Source organism: Jatropha curcas, chromosome 7 (genome assembly GCF_041381405.1).
Source record: "Jatropha curcas cultivar XTBG-Jc1 chromosome 7, XTBG_Jcur_1.0, whole genome shotgun sequence".
In the NCBI taxonomy this organism is placed as follows: Eukaryota; Viridiplantae; Streptophyta; class Magnoliopsida; order Malpighiales; family Euphorbiaceae; genus Jatropha; species Jatropha curcas.
Window position 1 is genome coordinate 28,145,423 of NC_143157.1, and position 19,399 is coordinate 28,164,821.

The 19,399-nt window shown below is 34.0% G+C and overlaps 2 protein-coding genes across 3 annotated transcripts; one reads left to right on the forward strand and one right to left on the reverse strand.

The window, feature by feature from the left end:
• Window positions 1-221: 221 nt before the first annotated feature.
• On the reverse strand, window positions 222-4,536 carry LOX5 (PLAT/LH2 domain-containing lipoxygenase family protein). Its single transcript, XM_012214216.4, has 10 exons — window positions 4,402-4,536; window positions 4,043-4,250; window positions 3,423-3,712; window positions 2,850-3,090; window positions 2,336-2,674; window positions 2,151-2,236; window positions 1,962-2,069; window positions 1,546-1,850; window positions 1,188-1,451; window positions 222-1,092 (listed from the first exon to the last, which is right to left on the reverse strand). The coding sequence occupies exons 2-10, from the start codon at window positions 4,242-4,244 to the stop codon at window positions 324-326; spliced, it is 2,604 nt and encodes an 867-aa protein (XP_012069606.3). The 5' UTR covers window positions 4,245-4,250; window positions 4,402-4,536; the 3' UTR covers window positions 222-323.
• A 7,086-nt stretch (window positions 4,537-11,622) lies between these two features.
• KMS1 (SNARE associated Golgi protein family) lies at window positions 11,623-18,161 on the forward strand. Of its 2 annotated transcripts, none has more exons than XM_012214214.4 (8): window positions 11,623-12,032; window positions 13,368-13,579; window positions 13,863-13,950; window positions 14,680-14,979; window positions 16,097-16,254; window positions 16,791-16,907; window positions 17,170-17,349; window positions 17,517-18,161. In XM_012214214.4, the coding sequence occupies exons 1-8, from the start codon at window positions 11,969-11,971 to the stop codon at window positions 17,685-17,687; spliced, it is 1,290 nt and encodes a 429-aa protein (XP_012069604.1). In that variant the 5' UTR covers window positions 11,623-11,968; the 3' UTR covers window positions 17,688-18,161. The 2 variants fall into 2 exon arrangements, with proteins under 2 accessions (XP_012069604.1, XP_012069605.1); XM_012214215.4 differs by having other exon boundaries at window positions 11,624-12,032; window positions 13,872-13,950.
• Window positions 18,162-19,399: the final 1,238 nt, after the last annotated feature.

Consider the following 19,399-nt stretch of genomic DNA (forward strand, 5'->3'; position numbering starts at 1 on the left):
AAAAAAACAGCTAGTTTTACTTCACTTATATCTTCTAAATTAAAAGAAATTAAGTTACACAGAACAATCACAAGTAAACATTATTTATCCACCTATACTCCCTTTACAAATCATACACTTTTGCCAGTGAACTTGACCTTAACTGGGCTAACATTCTATCCGATTAACCTAAAATTCTGTAGATATACTTGCCTTTTATTAAGGAGAGAACAAAATAAATATTGAAATAAAAATCACTTGGCTACCATAATTTTCAAAAGACTACTTTTAACAGCTTACGGTTTCAAAATTTAATTACTAATGCGATAAAAGAAATCAATACATTATATAGAGATACTGTTAGGAATTCCCTTGCCAGTGAGTCCACCCTCTCTCGATTTATCTGAGGTATTAGGAAAGAGCAAGGTGTAAGGAACCTTTACAGGACCATTTCTGTTCTTCCATTTCTCATCATTGTTCATTTCCATAATTTTGTTTTCAATAACTGACAGTCTTTTTGCAAATCTCTCGAATGCTGCCAGGGGTTCACGATCTGAAGTCCATTCGGGAGTATCCCTCTGCCCAAGGTAAACCTCGTCAGTTGAATGCCTTGATAAAATCTCAATTAGGGATACGCCAAGGAGGGTTTGTAGCTGGGCTGTGATTGTTTTCAGGAAACCCAATTCTGGGTCTTTCTCAAGTTCAGCATACTCGGAGGTACCTGGCTCAGGCATGAAACGGCGGCTTACTGTCGGACGGTTAGGGAGGTAGCCAGCATATGGGTATTGCCCAAAGTTAACAGCTGCATGAAGCGCTGAAGCTATCCATATGATTATAGTGCATGTTTGCTTAAGATCAGCTCGTGTCTGCATCTCAGGCCACCATGGTTCATCCTTCTTGTCACCATGGCCTACATTGCGGATCTCTGTCCACCACGACTGAAGTTCACTATCGTTACGAACCAAGTCATTTGTTGGGTAGTAGAAATCACAATACTCCTCAACCCAAGTTTCAATTGCTGACCAGATTTCTAAACCATCAACTGCATAAGGATAATCTTCTATTAGAAGCCTGAGACCGTGACGCTGGCTTGAATCTGGAACTGCAACTCCTCTGAAATTTTGCAAAATTCGGGTAAAGTTTGTTTTGCTAAAGATTCAAAATTTGGACACGAGAGCGTTTTTAAAGTTCAAGTTTCTATGATTTACCTCTTGAGCAGATCAGCAGGAAGTGCCTGCTCAGTGAAAACCCAGTTCTTGTAAACAACAGCTGATAGTTCCATGGCATATCTGGCTGGGAAGACAGTAATCTCAAGGATACCACCAGCATTGATGAGAATCTGCCTAGCCAAGGCATTTATGTTCATTGTATCGCGGAAGTGGGGATGCAGAAGTTTATATATTGGGTGAAGAACACTCAACTGTCTGTTTGAGGCAATTATGAATGGCTCTATTACAGCATGTGTGTTCAACCTGCAAACGAAGTTAGAAGCTTTCGTTTATGCATTCTTGAATTAGAACAAGGTTCTACGTTGTGCCGCTAACTTGCCTCATTCATGAATCGTACCAGTGGCTAATTAGCTGATGATATCCGGAATCATTTACAGCAGCATAAGCTTTGGCCAGCTGCCAGATTGAGCCCTCAACACCATGTTGTGCTGGAGTGAAAACTTTGCTGACTGCTCCATGGCGTTCCCCTTGAGGATGTGGGAGGCTTAGTTCAATTGCCAATGGCTTCAAGGTCCCATCATCTTGCAGTAAAAGGATCGTTCTTGTAGCATATGTCTTTGTGGTTGTGGAGTTTATTTTCGTCAGGTATGGCATCAATGCATCATGATAATCTAATATAAACAACCTGTTGATTCTGATTGCCTAAGGAAAAAAAAAATTCCACTTTTAGGTAATCAACTTCTTTGTTTTTAGATTGAGACATTGGTTTTTTAATATGAATAAAGATGCAAAGAAATGAATTTTGTTTAGTACTTGATCTACTGTGAGACCATTCATGTTCCCTTCTATGTGCTCTTTCCTTATTGTACTGTTCTGGTTTCCAAATTCTTTAGGGTCTAGCTTGCTGGTTGGAGGAAACTCCTGCAGGTAGATTTTAGTAAATATAAGGGCTAAAAGTCCATAAACCGGAAAAGTTACCAGGTTTAAGAGAAGTTAGGCTACTCGGAGAAGACTGATGATGACTGGATTGACTCCGGCGAGCATTTCTCGTGCAAACTCTTCATCTGTCCTCCACGCAGACTTGTCCGCTAGAAATATACCATGAAAGTAAAATTTCAAACAGATATGGAATTCTAAGCGAATTTAAAAAAAAAAAAAAGGTGGGGGAGGAGGTGGGTCTATTATACCTTTGATTACATCAGGCATTGGGAATTTGAGGAATCTCTCACCATCATTACGAACAAGTTCTTTGAGCATCTCCCATGGGATGCTCTTCCGTATTTTACTGGTTAAAGCCGCATTTGGAAGCTTAAGACCCCCTTCATAGAGCTTAAGAACATCTTCAAAGGAATCAAATTCATTTATAGTCTTGTCACATAAGGATTTAACCTCTGGCAGTAATACCTGAACTAATGACTTCAGAGCATAGGCAAGAAAATCTGAAAATTTCAGGTGACCAAACCGTTCGTCTCTAGGAACATAGATATCTAGACTCAGAAGAGGCAATCTGCTCTCAGAATCAGGGTCTGTGCAGTGATAAATAACATTTTTTATTAGAATCAACACATCTAACACAAATAGAATGTCATGCAGTCATCAATAATTCTTATTCATATTCTGTATGCAACAGAGTAGAAATCCAGGTCAACACCTGCTATTACAGCTTTGTATGGATCTAAAATGATCTAGATTTGGTTTTACCTGTTTTTGTTGGTTTCCGACCAGTTCTTCCTCTTCGAGGATATGGATACTTTCCTGGTCCACCAAGAACAGGGCGAGCATATTCTTTTCCCTTGTCTGGACTTCCCAAATCATTGTAGTAAGCATAGTCATACACTCTATCCCACTCCTTTAGCTCACCTTTTCCATTTCCTCGCAGATTTATAAGTTCTTCTTCTCTATATTTGCGTAAGGACTCAGGCGTCTGGCATGGAAGGTAGGTCTAGTATAAATATAGCAAAATTGTTAGTGAATCCACCTTTTAGTCCTGATCGCATCCTAAGTAACACTTAACTAAAGCAATGGACGCTGACATTATGACAGAAAAACACCAATATCAGAAAAAACATGCAGCTCCTATCTTTTAAGGAAATGACAATCTGGGAAATTTCCATTCCTGTAGGAATAATACATGAAGATTGTGACTTTTGCCATAGAATTGAGAAAGAGAATAAAACTCCTTCAGTAATCAGGTTTCGAGTAACAATCACGACAAAAATACCGACTACAAACTAGTGGGAATATTGAAGATACAATACCAAAATGTATTATTACCTTGTTCGAGAAGAATACTCGATCATACTTGTAACGATGAGCTGGGTAGACCCATGAATTGCAGACAAAATGTACCCTACCATGTCCAGGAACATCTTCTAATGTGACTGTCTTGAGGTATAGCTGGCTATGATGGTGATTTCTAATTATGAAAGCTCCTGGAACAGCCATGCTTTCATCCCAGTCAAAAGTAATATTGAATTCTGTCTCTTGAGCTGCCATCGGTGTTATTTTTTTTACCCAGCTCTCCAAGAATGCTACCTTTCCATGCTTCCCTCGCAGATCATTCTCTGAACCAAAAAACCGTCACCAAGTTTAATAATTTTAGCTTTGAGAAAGTTCATTGTCGTTATTAAACTACAATGTCCAAACTCCAAAGCTATTTGAGCATTGAAAATTTCATAAAAATATATATATATATATCTCTTTCTAATGCCTCTTCTGCTTATTAGTAGAGGTACTTCCTGTTACATAAAACAGAAGACGTTTGTCTTCATTCAAGAACCTTCGCACCATTCTCCTTGTCCGTATACATATTTTTGGCTCTTTCATTGCATGCAAAAATCTTAACCAGAAAAGACAATGAAAAGAGAAGAAGAAGAAGGAGAAGAATCTATAACCTGGGTCTGGATTGACGGCACTGATAAGTTGGATAGAGACACCTTTGCCAAACAACTCATGAATCCGATCAAAACATGAAGCTGTAACATCATTGAAGTCCAAAACGTTCTTCTTCATCAACACTACTTTCCCTTTGATTTTGAATCTTTCTTCCGCCATGCCTTTGGCTTTAGTCTTAGTCTGACAGCAGCACCCTTCCATTACTTTCTGCAGCAACAGTGCAGAACAATACCCAACCCAAAAAAAAAAAAAGGAGGACGTCAAAAAGAGAAACAGAAGAAAGGTTCTTGAAGAGAGGAACTGATGTTGAAAAATGGAAGGAAAGATGATATTTAAAGCTAATAATTGAGGAAGTTACCTTGAGTGTCGCGTGTTTAAGGCAGTAATATTTTGTTGATCTATTGACTTGCAATGCGCAGACTCTTGGGCTTGGCTCTCCAGTCCAGTCTCCAATCCAATGGTAGCGGTGGGCAAGGCAATAGCAAACTAAGTGTGGGGTCCTAATAAACGACTTTGGGTCCTTACTATGGTGCATTTGGTAACGAAGGAACCAGATTCTTCCATGTCAACCCTATGACTAAATCTTGACCTAAATAAAATAAATAGAATTATACATAGAAATACGTAAAAAGAAAGGAATGTACGATCCGTATGTTGACACTTGTTGGTCGAGTCTTATAATTCAGAAATTAAATCTGTTGTAATGTCTCCCACTTTTGTTATTTCCGAATTCCGATGATTTCCTTGACCAGCTTTGTTCAGTAACAACTGCTGTACCACATAGAGCGCATCATAGTCAAATTATATCACGTGAGGTCAATACATACTGTGGACGGGATAGTTTGCTCTCTTCAAATTATAATCCTATCTCTATATTTCTATTTTTCTATTTTTAGTCTGTTACGTTATGTCCACATTCTCACCATTTTTTCCGATTTTAACCGTGAAATGATATTAATGACCCTGGTTAAAATATAAAAGCAAAACATTCCCTCTTCTCTTCTTCTCCACCATCCGCAGCTTCTCTTTCTCTCGATTCTACCTATTTTAATTAGCTCTTCTAGACTTTTTATCTTGCTTGGGCTTTGAATAAACGAAAAGCGACTTGTTAAACCTTGCCTTTTGTAGCTCCTCAGGTAGAAATATATAAATAATTGATATTGATTTAATTGAAAACCCAGCCGAATGATATATAAAAGGTTCTTCTTTCATGGATATTAGCTAGCCTACTTGTGTTTCTTCCATGGATAAGATTTGGTTTTTGACAATGAAGTGTTTTGAAAGGGAAAGAGAGAGGGTAGTTTGAAGAAAAAAAAAAAATCTCTCTCCACAAGCAAATATTAGACAGAGTATAATTTACAGTAATGGGTTCAAAATAAGAGGAAAACAATCTATTTTTAAAAGAATAATAGTAAAGTATTTTTTTTTTTTTTTACAAAACAGAGGGTACAATTATTATTTTCTTTATTAATATTTCCTTCGTTTCATTTTTTTGCTTGTTATTCTTTTTTAGATGTCACAAAATATTTGCAAAGTTTATAAACTTATATATTTAAACAATTACTTTTCTCATAATAATCTTTATGATTGTTCATTAAATGAAATATTTTTATTAATATCTTAATGATTTAGGAATGAAAAAGAGTAAAATAATTTTTATTGACTAAATTTTTAATATATATATTTTATCAAATTATATAAATAAAACGAGACGGAGAGAATAATTGCTATTTGTACTTTGGGAAGCTTCGTCTTGGAGGCAAAGCTTGATTTACTTTGCTTGGGTGCAAAGTCGACAAAATTGTTTACTTTGTTTTGGTAGTGTACAAATATGGCTCATTCTATTGTGAGTGGCGAGTAGGGGGGGACTGGGGGAGCCGCCATCCACCTCTAGTTTTGGAGTCTAGCTTTGCCCCTATTTATTGTAAGAAAGATATAAGACTGGAGAGAAAAAGAAATTATGAGAGAATAAGACATTTACTTTCGGTGTAATTAATTGGGTATTAATTACTATGAGTTTGATAGCAATTCTTTTAAGGTTTATGTGTCTCCTATTATTTTTCTCACTAGTATTTATTTATTTGATCTTATTGAATTTATTAAATGATTATTTAAACGTAGAATTACTGAATTTTCGATAACAAGCGGTAATTTTTTTCTAAAAATAATTAAATAGTTTGTATTTTTTCCCTAATCAAGTATGATCCACCATTAAATTAAAAAAATAAAATCTAAATTTTGACCTATTTTGGCCTCCTTGAATAAAATAATAAAAAAAATTTATATTGTAAAGTTTTTTTCATACAAAGGAGGGTTCGCACCCAGAAATAAAACTACCCAGAATTAACTAGCCTGGGCAGAGTAACACACTGCATATTGTAAACTTTCGTCAATCCTGAAAAATCAGACTCTAATTAATAAAATAAAAATATATAAATATTCATTATATATATATATATATTAGAATAGAGAAAGCTTCATGTCTGGGACTTACACGATTAACGTTGATGAATATAATTTTAGTTGGTATTATTTAGAAAACAGTACTATTTGATAGAGTCACGAGCTATTGATTTAGAATTTGGATTTTATGAATCTAATAAAGCGGAAAAGACATTTTTTCTCACCTAACGATAAAATGAATTTTGGTCAAATTTTCTTTGTTTGTAATGTAAGAAGATAACCACAAAAAGTACTACTACCAGTTTTCAGTTTTCACAGCTACTAATATAGTTCTTGACCATTAGCTTCCAACTCCCACGTGACAACTAAAAAAGTTAAAGGTCGCAACCAACAGCTTGTCTCTTCCTTTCTTTTTACATTTCACTTATTTTCTGCTGCTACATCAAATTATTTACCTTTTCTTATCAACATAACAGTTACGTGCCATTTGGTTTTTGCTCGTACTCAGTGGCAGTGAAAATCAAATATCTCTTACTTCGAATTTTCAAAATTATAAAATTTTTTTCTAATTTTGATGAGTAAGAGCACAAAATTTTTATTAATTAAGAAAAAAAACTCAATAATAGTTAGAAGTAAGCTGAACCTCTCAATCCAGTCTTGACAATTTCCAACTACTGAAATAAACATATGCATCTTATCACGTAATCTTAATGGAAGCAATACATTTCGTGTTCTTTGAGTCTTTGAAACATTAAACGCCTTAAATTAAAGATTAGTACTGCTAATTAGCTTCTAAAGAATTCTTTCTAAATTTTTATCCAAAATGTATAATTTTCAACAACAACATCGAACTAACGCAGAATAATAATAGTAATAAATTAAAGAGAGGAGAAGTATTTAATTATAATATAGATTAAAAAATATTCCAAATAGAAAATCTTTTGCTTTAACATCGACAATTAACAATTACATAATGGGGTAATGATATTCTACTTTCCTTGTTGGCCATGAAAGGTATATATAGGAGAACAAGTATAAAACATAAAACAAAAGCAAACAGAAATAAAATAAGGATGTTTTAGAAAAGTAGACTGTCTCTAAATGAGAAGTTTCATATGGCTCCCACGCCAAAAAGATATAAAGGACTGCACAGCCCCCATCTTCTCTTTTCACTAATTCTTCTCTTCTGCAAAGAGCCAAAGAAAAAGAACACCAGTGAAGGAGGAAAATTTTTTTTTTTTTTTTTTCAAGATTTATTCTTTCCTTAAAGCAGCTTGGTTGTAATATTCATTAGCGGATATAAAGATAATAAAGCTAAAGGGTATGAATTTTTATTTGCGTCCATTGATTATATTGGTACACACATGCAGAATTAGGAGCCTAATTGTATTACCACAATAGATATTAAATACTTTTGGTTATTGGTTGTAATTTTATATTATTTGTAAAGACGGGATAAATACAAACGAGGCATAAACTAATCTTCTATTCCTAGCTGCCTCCACTTTTCGCCATTAAATCAAAGTTTCATTGGCTATTATATATACAAGTTGCTCTTAATTATACATGAATACCTAATTAATCTATGTTCAATTTACAATAAATCATGGTCGTCCAATGCCAGATAATCATATTGGTTCATGTATACAACCTGGATACCGCATTCCATGAATGAATGAATGTAAAGCGAAAGTGCCGCAGAGGAGATTTTTTTTCTCTCCGTGTTTATCTTTTTCTTTGGAACAAATCTCTACGTTTTTGATTGTGATAGTGAAAGAATAGGACAGAATAGAAGACCCTGCTAAGATAATTTCTGTGCGCATGGCTTGGGTGCCAAGAGTAATAACTAATGGTCACAGTTTTTAAAAAAAAAAAAAAAGAAAGAACGACAAGAAAAGAAAAGTTGTTGTGTAAACCAAATTATGGAGCCCATTAATTAAAGTAAAGGTCGTCTTCAACAGACAGTTCCATATATGTCTTAAATGTTGAAATGGGACGTGTTTGAATTTTAAATATGTGTACCAATATTCATTAAAGGACTTTCAACTAGCGTACGTCTCTTACATGTTGTCGACCTACTATGGGCCCATCATCAAGCCCCTAACTGAAGAAAATTTGTAATAATTTATGGTTCCATGTTTCAAGCCCATTAGACCCATAGTTTTGTGGGCAGGGATCATACGTCCAAAATTTTGAAATGGGCCTCCAGAAAAGGTTCTAATTCCAAACCCGTGATCAAGTTTGAGAGGACATGCCACGGCGTTAAGAGATGTTGTTTTTCTTTTTCATATTATTATTAATTAATATTTTTCCTTTAATGCAAGAAATCAATAGAAAACTTTTTTTCTGTGTTAATTATATTTTTTTTTTTCAAATTTCATTGACAACATATTTTGATTGTGCAAGAATAGGAGAATTTAAAATTTATGATAAATGATTTAATAAGAAATAAATAAACCTTTTAAGAAAAAAAAAAAAAAGATATACATGGTTTTGAATACTCATAAAAAGTACTTTCTCTATTTTTCTTTCATGAGGCCTAAATATATATACGTAGACACAGTCGAAAAAAGTTTTAATGAAGACCATCTATAAAACAAGATGTCTCTTTTTATAAATGGCAAGACTCTTGGTTTTAATTAATAAAATTGTTGTTTCTGTAGTTATTTTGCAGTTAGGATATGGTTTTCGTAACTATCCTTTTGTAATAAGCAAAAGGCATTTCTGTTCTGTCTCTTTGGTCCCAACGCCCCACGAAATACGCATCAAACAGACATTGAAATTTGGGCAACACAAGATTTTTCAAAGTTAATAATAATAGTTAATGAACTTGCTTAAAGATTAATCTAACTGAAGCGAGATAAGAAACAGTCTCCCTTTCTTTAATATTTTAGCCCTTAAAAAAACCAAACAAAAATGCTGTGTTCCCGTGACTTATGATGCACGCCACGTGCACCCCATTAAGACATAATTCAGTTTATTTAGTTGCCCACTTCTGTTAATGATATATATTTAGTTTAATGATTCTTGTTTTTCATTAATTTAATATTATATAATGCTCTAATCATCGAAATTAATTATTAATGTATATATTATAAAAAATAGTAAATGTAATATCTGAGAGTGATTGTAATGAAATAAAAATCAACATTATGTTAATTATAGTGGACTGTGGACGGAAAGAATATTATTATTTTTAAATAAAATCCCTTTGAATAATATTGTGGTGATTAGCATCTAAATGGACGATCTTGATTCAAGCAAATGAGATCGAATGGATTTGTTCTTAATTGTACCTTAGATTAGAAAATCCTTGCTTTTGACCCTTTTGTTGTTGACCAAAGCCTTACTTTATCCCTTGCTTGACTTGCACACGCTCGTTGACTTGTATGTAGAATTGGAATTGGGGTCGGTCTACCCACAATTAAGGGACGTTGTACGTTAAAATTACCAAAATGTATATTAGCTAATAAATAAATAAATATAAGCAATTTATTGTTGAAAATTTGTTAGAACACCAATTGTAATAGCCAAAAAAAGTAGAATAGAGTTGGTTAACCTTATAATAAACTAGATGTTGAACTTGCTAAAATAATTAATTACTCAAAATAGCTAGTTATGCAAATTCTATTGATTTTTCTATTTGGCATAATCATTTTAGGGATTTCTTATTTATCACAAATATAAATATTTGAATCATTAATTTCCATGAAAATTTATGATAAATGTAAATTTATGATCTATTTAAATTTACTAATTTTTAATAATGTCATTAGTTTATAACCCTAATTTTCCTCTAAAAAATCAAAAAAATAATAAAATTTCGAAATTTTATTATTTTTTTGATTTTTTAGAGGAAAATTAGGGTTATAAACTAATGACATTATTAAAAATTAGTAAATTTAAATAGATCATAATTTTACATTTATCATAAATTTTCTTGCACTCAGTATTCTAATTCTTTTTTGTTCAAGATATTATTATTAATTTATTATAGATAATAATAATATTTGACACCGATAGATTGTGCATACCTTATTAAGGTAAGCAAGTTTGTTATTTGATTAAATATTGCCATTTTACGGAAATTAGCAAATTGATAAAATTCTTGAAAGCTTCAAGTCCCATAACTTTATTGACAAACAAACAAGAAAGCAAGCAGCTAACTTATTTCTATAACTATATTTTATATTAGGATATTCCAATGGTATAAATGGATTATTATTAGCATAATAAAAAAAAAAAAAAAACAAGGATATTCCTATCACATCATTCATGGATGATCATTTGATGAACACGTATCATTTAAATTAAAATATATATACATATAGATGGTTTGCCAAAAAGAAATATTTGTCATTTGCTTTACAAGGAAGGCATGACTTTGCTTAAGTAACTCGTAAATACATTTTCGTACTCAACCATCTGTGTTTCTATCAAATGACAATGATAAAAAAAAAAAAAAAAGTATTAATTAGCTTATAAGAATGACAAGTAAACTAATAAACACGAGACAGCTGTCGTTATTTTGTAAACCTTTATTTTGTTTGTATTTTTTTATAAAGCATTTCATTAATAAATGAATAATAAAAGTATATGGTAATGTTGGCATATAAAAAATTTAAATTTAACTATAAATTGAAATTCTCTATTGGAAAATATATTAAAAAAATAGATTTTTTAGCTATCGACGAGTTTATATATCAAATAAATCAATATTAAAAGTTATCTAATAAGTTCAAAAATTACTATAAAAAAGTAAATAATTAGCATATTAATTAGAGATTATTGTTTTATTTTAGTGTCTCGTATTTAATTTTTCTCATCAATTTAATGAGTTAATTAATTTCTTATAATTCATGTGCCACAAAAATTAATTATTAGTATTTTTTTTTAATATTTGGAAATCCTGATAACAGTAGCAACTCCAATTGTCACCTAAAATAATTAATGATTTCCAAGAAGAAAAATTAAAAAACTTAAATATTTATTCTAAAAAAAATTAAATATTGGTTAAATTGGGGGTATTGAAGTAATTCGAGAATTAAATCTTTTGTTTAAACAGGATGTCCTTATCCTCCATCAGTGAGTATAAATTTTAAATAAAATTTTACCCCTCGGTATTTTCTGCGAGTAAAAGCAGGGTTACTTACCATAACCAGGGTAGAAATATTACGCGTTGCGACGATGGACGACTCCTAAGTCTTATCTCACAGAGGAAGAGCGATAAAAGCTCTGCTGCGAGATCTCCGCGGCAAAGCTCCTATACCTCACTTTCTTTCTCTGAATTTTCGGACCTTCTTCTGATATTTGGATCTCCAATTTGTTTCAAAACCATCAAAATTAACACACAGCACAGAAATGTTCGTTGCAAATCCCACAAATTAATTCATTCCTGCCTCCTGTTTTTTGTTTTTCTTTTTCAGACCGAAATCTGTCCCACAACATACCCATTTAGTATCTGTGTTGGATAATTTACAGAAAAAGCAGAAAAGGATAGAGATTTTTTGTTGTATTATCTGATGGTCATGGGGTCCGGCAAAGGAGCGACCTCATCTTCTCAAAACATGGACATATCAATCTCAGGTAAGTCCTTCAATTTCAAAAATAAATTTTCCTTATTTAGTATAATATGGTTTCATACTCTTGTCGTTGTTAATTTTGTGCTTGTGTATCCAAGTTTTGTTTTTTAAAGATGAATCGTGATACCACGGCCTTATTTTTGAAATTCGATTTTTGCTCGACTTGTTGTTATGGATTCTGTATCTTAGAACTCGATCCATGTGTTCTTTAACTCTCTTAATCCGATCTATGGTTTGATTAAAAAAAAAAAAAAGCAAATTTTTTTAGCAGCTCGAGCATTCATCTTTGAGCTTTTTGTTAACATGGGTTGGTCTAAATTGAACGGATTTTTTAGCTTTTAGTGAATTCTATTGTAAATTTTGCTATTAACTCGAGTTTGCTTGTGGGTATTTTAGAACACTGGATTTTTAATGGTTTTAGGTTTTTCGTAGTCGTAGACATTTATTTGCGAACGGCCCAAAAAAAAAAAAAAAAAAAAAGAGATTATACGAAGAAAAGGGGAAATAACTCCGAAGTCGCAGTTCTTCGTCAAGGAAATAAATTTATGCCGACTAAAACTTGGAATTTGTTCAATGGGGGTGTTGCAACATTTGTAATACAGTTTGATTTTTCTGTTTCTAAGAGGTGGTTTTCCAGTGAAGTTAATATTTTGAGGATTTAGGCACTTCAAATTGCCATTTGGTAGTTTAGCTAATAACCAACTGTCACTTGCTATAGTTGTATATTGCAACTACAGGGTGACTATTATTGTTATTCTATCAAAGTGACTATTATTGTTATTCTATCAAAAAGCATGAGATTAGTTGTTCTAGGTTATAAGGTTTGATTGCCGAAAAGGAACATGGAAAGGATGAAGAACTTGTTGGTTATAAGGTTTGATTGCTGAAAAGGAACATGGAAAGGATGAAGAACTTGTAGCTCTAAACAGGATAATCTAAACCGTTTAGGCGTCATCATGGTAAATTGGGATTCTGGTGAACACTTCACAGCCATATAGGCGACAAATGTAGAAAGTAGAACATTCAAAGTATAAGATATTCGTCCCTTACTTCTCCATGCCTGCACAAGGAGCATCTATTAGGTTGAGTACGTTTTTGTTTTACTGTCATTCATATGATGTGAATGGTTGATTTTATGCTCTGGATAAATTTTAATTTACTAGCATTATCATTATGCTTTCTAATGCATTCTTTTTGGACGAAATGATGTTGTTATCTACGTTAATTGGAAAATTTTATGGTCATTGTAATTTTTTTTTTTTTTAATTCAAGACTTGGGTGAAGAAGAAACACCATAAAGTATCCAGATTTGATTTAACACCTACCAAATATTTTGCAGATCTTCATGAGAGGCATCAACAGGAACTAGAAAATCTGACACTAACAACACAACCATTCAAAACATTAAAGTTTTTCATTCTGGCTATGATTCAATATTGCAAACAATCAATATTATATCTTTTGGCAAAAGGTGGCTGGTTAATGCTTATAAGCACTGTGGTGGCAGCCCTTGGAATTCTACTAGTCACCATTGATGGCCCTCATGAAAAGGTAACCATAGTTTTCAGATTGTCTGAGGTTTTTCTACATTCCTGTTAAAGCAAATTTACTTCCATTGCCCTGTGTAAGATTTTATTTGCTTGTGTATTTGTACTACTATTATCTCCTTACTAAAGGGAGCACAAGTCAAAAAAATGAAATATTGTCACTGCATTTGTGACAGGCCCTGTGGTTGAGCTTTTTCCTTTTGTTGGTATTAAATCCTTCTTATGATCTATCGTCTTATTGCTAACAAGATATTGGGATTTGGGAATAGTGATTACCTCATGTCAAGTTTTTGCAGCATATCGAGGAATTTTCTCATTATATTCGGTTTGGATTATGGTGGATTGCTCTTGGAGTTGCATCTTCAATTGGTCTTGGTAAGCAATTTATTTGGATATATCAAGAGCAGTATGTAGGAGAATTAACCCTGGCAATGTAAATGATTTAACTTTGGAGGCAGCTTTAGTTGAATGTCTTTAGTATTTTTGGACTAGGAAGTTCTTCTATAAAGCTCTGGCATGCTCAGTATCAAAATGCTTCCAGCAGAAATTAGTGTGTTACAGATTTTTTTTGACTTAGCTATTAATTTGGGTTAGAAGACCCTCCAATAATGTAACAGTAAATTTCTTTCAAAGGATTGATGTATCATGTCAAGTAAGGAGGTACTTTTATTGTATTTTATTTGCTTCATGATATGAGTTGTAAGAATGAGAGATAAACATTGCATTCATAGTTGGATGATAAGCATATCTTCATCTGCAGCATGGTGGTTAATTTTTTTTTATGGCCATGTTTCTTTATGTCCCCATCCATGATTAGTGTTACTGAGATTCATTTATGATAGAACTCTGCTTTATAATGCCTTGTTTCATTGTTTTCCTTTTCCTTTGATCTATTGAATTCAAAGTTGCATGGTTCTCATTTATGTACTGTGCTTCTGAAGTTGTGGCAGCTGCCGTTTAGTATTGCTTGAACTTTCAGACCCATTTATGTAGTTTATTCATCAAAGAAATTCTCTGATCTTTATTTTTTCTCAATTTAATCATACAGATCTTTATTTTTCCCAATTTAATCTCTCTCTTTTTCTTACACACATTAATTTTCAGGGTCTGGTTTGCACACTTTTGTCCTTTATCTGGGCCCTCATATTGCCCTGTTCACAATAAAAGCAATGCAGTGTGGCCGAGTTGATCTAAAAAGTGCTGTATATGATACAATACAGCTGAAAAGAGGTCCTTCATGGCTTGACAAAGATTGCAGTGAATTTGGAGACCCAGTTTTTCCATCATCACATGGGTTGCGTGTCCCACTTAGCAGCATATTGCCACAGGTCCAAATAGAGGCTGTTCTATGGGGTTTGGGGACTGCACTTGGGGAGCTTCCTCCTTATTTTATCTCCAGAGCAGGTATGCTTTAAATTTCATGTTCGGTAGTTTACTTGTAATTGCCTAATCATGCGGTTAAGACTCTACTCAAAAGGGTCAATATAAACTTCATAGGAATAAGAACACTCTAAGGTTGCATTATATTGCACGAATTGGTTTCTGAAACCTTCTTGACTTCTGAAAGCGCCAACCCCTGCAAGAGTCCCTTTTTTTTTTTTAATGATCTGAGAACTAGTATTTTATAGGTTATTGTGCCGAATGCTGTTCTCCTAAAGATGATGAGGTTAGATGGCACCTTCTTTATGTATCCTATTTCTGTGCATGCCAAGTTACTTCATAGCTAGGCTACTCAGATTGTGGATTGCTCTGGTATTTGGAAAGAGAAGAGGGAAAACATTCTTGTTCAGAAATTTAGTGACTTTGGGAGTCTGCTTCTTTGAATCACTTGGTGGGAAGAAAATACAATTGTTCAGAATCTGAAATGAGATTTGTGTGGCAAAGATTGGTGATTTGGTCTTCATTTAAGAATGCTAATTTTAATATTCCTGATGTCCAAATGACCAAATATCTTGATGTGCTCTAAAATCTCAAATTGCTGGATAACACTGCTTAGTATTGAGCATAGCATCTCCATAAATATACCAAATGATCTTGCAACATGTCTGCTATAGCAGTAAACACACATATAAAGTAAGGCTTGCCAACAATAGGAAGTGGAGAATGGATTGCTATTTAAATGCTCCTGTCCTGGTCCCGCTCATGTCCTAACCTTTTTTTTTTTTTTTGGGGTGGGGGGTTGTTACAGATCAAGAGTTATAGTTACCCACATCCCATATGTTCCTGAAGCAATAAAATATAGGAAGGCTGACCTTGGTTATTGTATGATGTCTAGTTTAAGAATGAATATTCTCATATCATTATAATTACATTTTCTTCCTTTGCTGCTTGTGGTCAAATGTCAAAGGCAGTGGTGGAAACTGACACAAGAAACATAGATAGGTGTTTAAATATTAGTGAATAACAATTGGTACTTCTTTTTATCTCAGTGAATTAATTACTGTATTTGTCCTTGTAATTTATATAAGATGAAATGTTTTTACTGTGGATTTTATTTTAATCAACTGTTTATTTCATGCAGCAAGCATATCGGGCAACAAATTAGAAGCCATGGAAGAATTTAATGCTTCCTCATCTGAAGATAATGGAATAATAGCTACTCACCTTAATACAATTAAACGTTGGCTTCTATCACATGCTCAACATCTGAACTTCCTCACAATTCTGTTACTTGCCTCGGTTAGTTTGTCTTGCTATCTACTTTTTCTAGTAGTCCATATAAATGGATGTATGACAATTTTTTTCCTTTGAGCGATGACTTACCTATACCTGCTTTCGAAGCTCTTACTCTCCTTCGATAAAGTTTTCTTGCCATAAAGCAGCTTTATGACCTTCAGAAGCTTTCACATCGGTAAATTTCAATAAAATTGCTTTCAGTATTTCAGAACCGACACCTAGAATTGTTCTGATATACTTCTTTTGTAAAAAGATGAGATTGTTTAAAGTTCACATCGATTGCTGATGGAAATTTTGCATGTCTTCCTGCTTTCACTTGAAATTTTTATTCAGACTAGCAAGTTCTCTCAAATAAACCCCTACTATTTATATATGAAAATCCCCAGTTATTAACAGCAGAACACCAGACCTACTTATCATTTATTTTACTCTATATTCGTCCTCAAAACACGATTTGTTGCATAAAAATGGACCTCAAGTTATGATGTGTTTTTACATAGTTTACTAACACGTGATGCTGATAAACTCTAATATTTTAGGTGCCAAATCCTCTATTCGACCTTGCTGGAATTATGTGTGGACAATTTGGGATTTCATTTTGGAAGTTTTTTCTCGCAACATTGATTGGAAAGGCACTTGTCAAGACTCATATACAGGTTTGTGCTATGGAGGATTTAATGCTCAAAAGTATATGTGTATGTTGGAGCAGTTAATATTTTAAGATGAGTTTTTTGTGCTTCTAGATGGAAGCTGTAGTTCTGTAGTTTGCTGCTTGTACATTGCTTTAAATTTCTCCTTGTAACCATAGTGCTTTAGATAATTGAGGTAGGAGGGAAATAAAGAGTGAAATTTTTTGTTTCCTCGATGAAATGTTTCAGATGCTCTCTGGTTAATTCTTTGTTTGATTGATTTCTGCAGACGGTTTTCATTATCTCTGTCTGCAATAATCAGCTCCTTAACTGGATTGAGAATGAGTTGATCATGATACTCAGTCTCGTACCTGGTTTGGCTTCTATCCTGCCTGATCTCGTAGCCAAACTCCATGCAATTAAAGAAAAATATATGGCACCTGTGCCACCTCTACCCTCTAATAACAAGGTACTTTATTAACTTCATCTAACTGTATACTATGTCCTTGGGTGAATCAACCATAGAATGCTCAATTTAGTTTCAAACATATGCTGTATGGATATACACAATAAGTTACCTGTATTACTAATCTGATTTGACTTTGCGCCTTTTGGTTTATTGTCTGGTTTTTCCAGATGAAAAAATGGGATTTCTCATTTGCTGCTTTATGGAACACCATTGTGTGGCTTATGCTCCTGAACTTTTTTTTCAAGATTGTAACTGCAACTGCTCAGAGTTATCTGAAAAAACAGCAAGAGAATCAGATAGCCGAACTGACAAATAATGTGTCGTCTTCAGCACATTGAGATTAGTAATTCTGACCATAGTCTCCTTGATGAACAAGCAGCATGAAATTTTTATGTTGCTTTTTAGCTTTTTTTTTTTTCACTCTTTGTTATAAGTAGAGTAAGAAGTAGAAGGTGACAGGTCTCTCTTAAGTCACCCGTTAAGTGACCCCTAAAATATCATTACTACATCAGAAAAATCCATGTTAGAAGAAGCATTGTATAGAAATAGGAGGAACGAGGTGGGGCGGGGCGGCTGGTGTCACATTGGGGTGGGTAAAGCATTGGTTTCAGGTTTTTTTTTTTTTTTTTTTTTTTTTCTACCCATTGTTAAGCAATTATTGTAATTGGGAATGGAATGGGAATGGAATGGGATTAGAATTCTTTGGAAACGCAAAATATGAATTGCACATTGATGTTCATGGATTCAAGTAGCTGATGTTAACCTTACTCATGGGAATTGCAGAATAAATTTTACTCAATTGTTTTTCTGGATTTTTGTTTGGCTTGCAGTAATACATCGACCCTAGTAATATTTTTTTGTAGCTTCTAACTTACATATTATGCTGTTTCTTGTCCCTTTTGATTTTTTAACTACCTTCTAACTTGCCCATTGCAGCTTCTATAATTGTCTATTTCATATGAAATATTTAATACCGAAACACCCCGAATTTTTATTTTCGAAACCTTTGAATTTTTTTAAAATCAAAATTTGAATTTTTGACGGTATGGGCCATAAATAGTGAATAGTTTTAATTCGAGTTCAAATTTTGCAAATTGGGCCCAAGCCCAAATATAATGTCGAAAACTTTGAATCGAGAACAGTTAAATTCTCGAGTAATAAACTGAAAGTCCAGCAATTAATCTAGTAGGTATATATATATATAAATTAATTTTCCTAAAAATCAAATATGATTACTAACTATATTTTTTATTCTTATTTAGTTAATGGAGGAAATGTTATGAAACCTAATTAAAATAATTAAAATAAATTGAACCGGACTCGAAACGCAAATTGATTTTTTCGAAAACCATACGATTAGGCCGAAAACCGAGTGAAAAACTCGAAAACCAAACAAATAAGACCAATCACTGAATCGGACCGAACCGGTTTGAATCGAACCGGAATGGCCCAGCCCACTTTCCTTCCTTCCTTTTCTTTCTCTTTCTTTTCTCTCCTTCTTTTTCCCTTCTTCCTCCTTGCGCGCGCGACAGTCTCTCCTCTCCCTCTCCTTCGCGTTTCCGGCCACCGTTCAACAAGATGAAGGCGGCGATCGGTTCTTCTGGCGATGCTGGTCACGTTTCCAACCTCCCCTCGCTCCGATTGGACCTTCAGCGGCGCGAATCGAGATCATCTCCTCCGACAGTCATACCCTTTGATCTCCGGCGACTTCTCGCGATTTCCGACGGGCTCAAGGTGAACTGAAGGTCTCGATCGACTCCTCTCCTCCACGTGAACAATTCCCCTCCATTGATTTGTGATTTTGCTTGAGTTTTGACGAACCACCATGGATGGCGGCTTCAAGGTGACTGTGGAGGTCGATCCGGCCAAACGAGCCACTGCCTCATCAAACCGATGGTAGATTTGAACTCCTCGCGAAAATTGGAGTCAGGTGGTGGTGACCTTGCAATTTTCTGGGCGGTGTTGATTTTCCGGCCACCGTGCACGGCGGCGGCGGCGGCGGTCCGGTGACCGGCCGGCGACACTTCGGTGAGGCCTCGATAGACAGGAT

What these genes read in the sequence shown, in the direction of transcription:
- LOX5 (XM_012214216.4), bottom strand. Translation starts at nt 4,244, where the DNA reads ATGGAAGGGTGCTGCTGTCAGACTAAGACTAAAGCCAAAGGCATGGCG. An exon ending in AATGCCTGATGTAATCAAAG is followed by an intron (nt 2,237 to 2,335) that starts GTATAATAGACC and finishes GTATATTTCTAG; the next exon opens with CGGACAAGTCTGCGTGGAGG. An exon ending in TCATCATCAGTCTTCTCCGA is followed by an intron (nt 2,070 to 2,150) that starts GTAGCCTAACTT and finishes ATCTACCTGCAG; the next exon opens with GAGTTTCCTCCAACCAGCAA.
- KMS1 (XM_012214214.4), top strand. Translation starts at nt 11,969, where the DNA reads ATGGTCATGGGGTCCGGCAAAGGAGCGACCTCATCTTCTCAAAACATG. An exon ending in TGCATCTTCAATTGGTCTTG is followed by an intron (nt 13,951 to 14,679) that starts GTAAGCAATTTA and finishes ATTAATTTTCAG; the next exon opens with GGTCTGGTTTGCACACTTTT. An exon ending in CTCTACCCTCTAATAACAAG is followed by an intron (nt 17,350 to 17,516) that starts GTACTTTATTAA and finishes TGGTTTTTCCAG; the next exon opens with ATGAAAAAATGGGATTTCTC.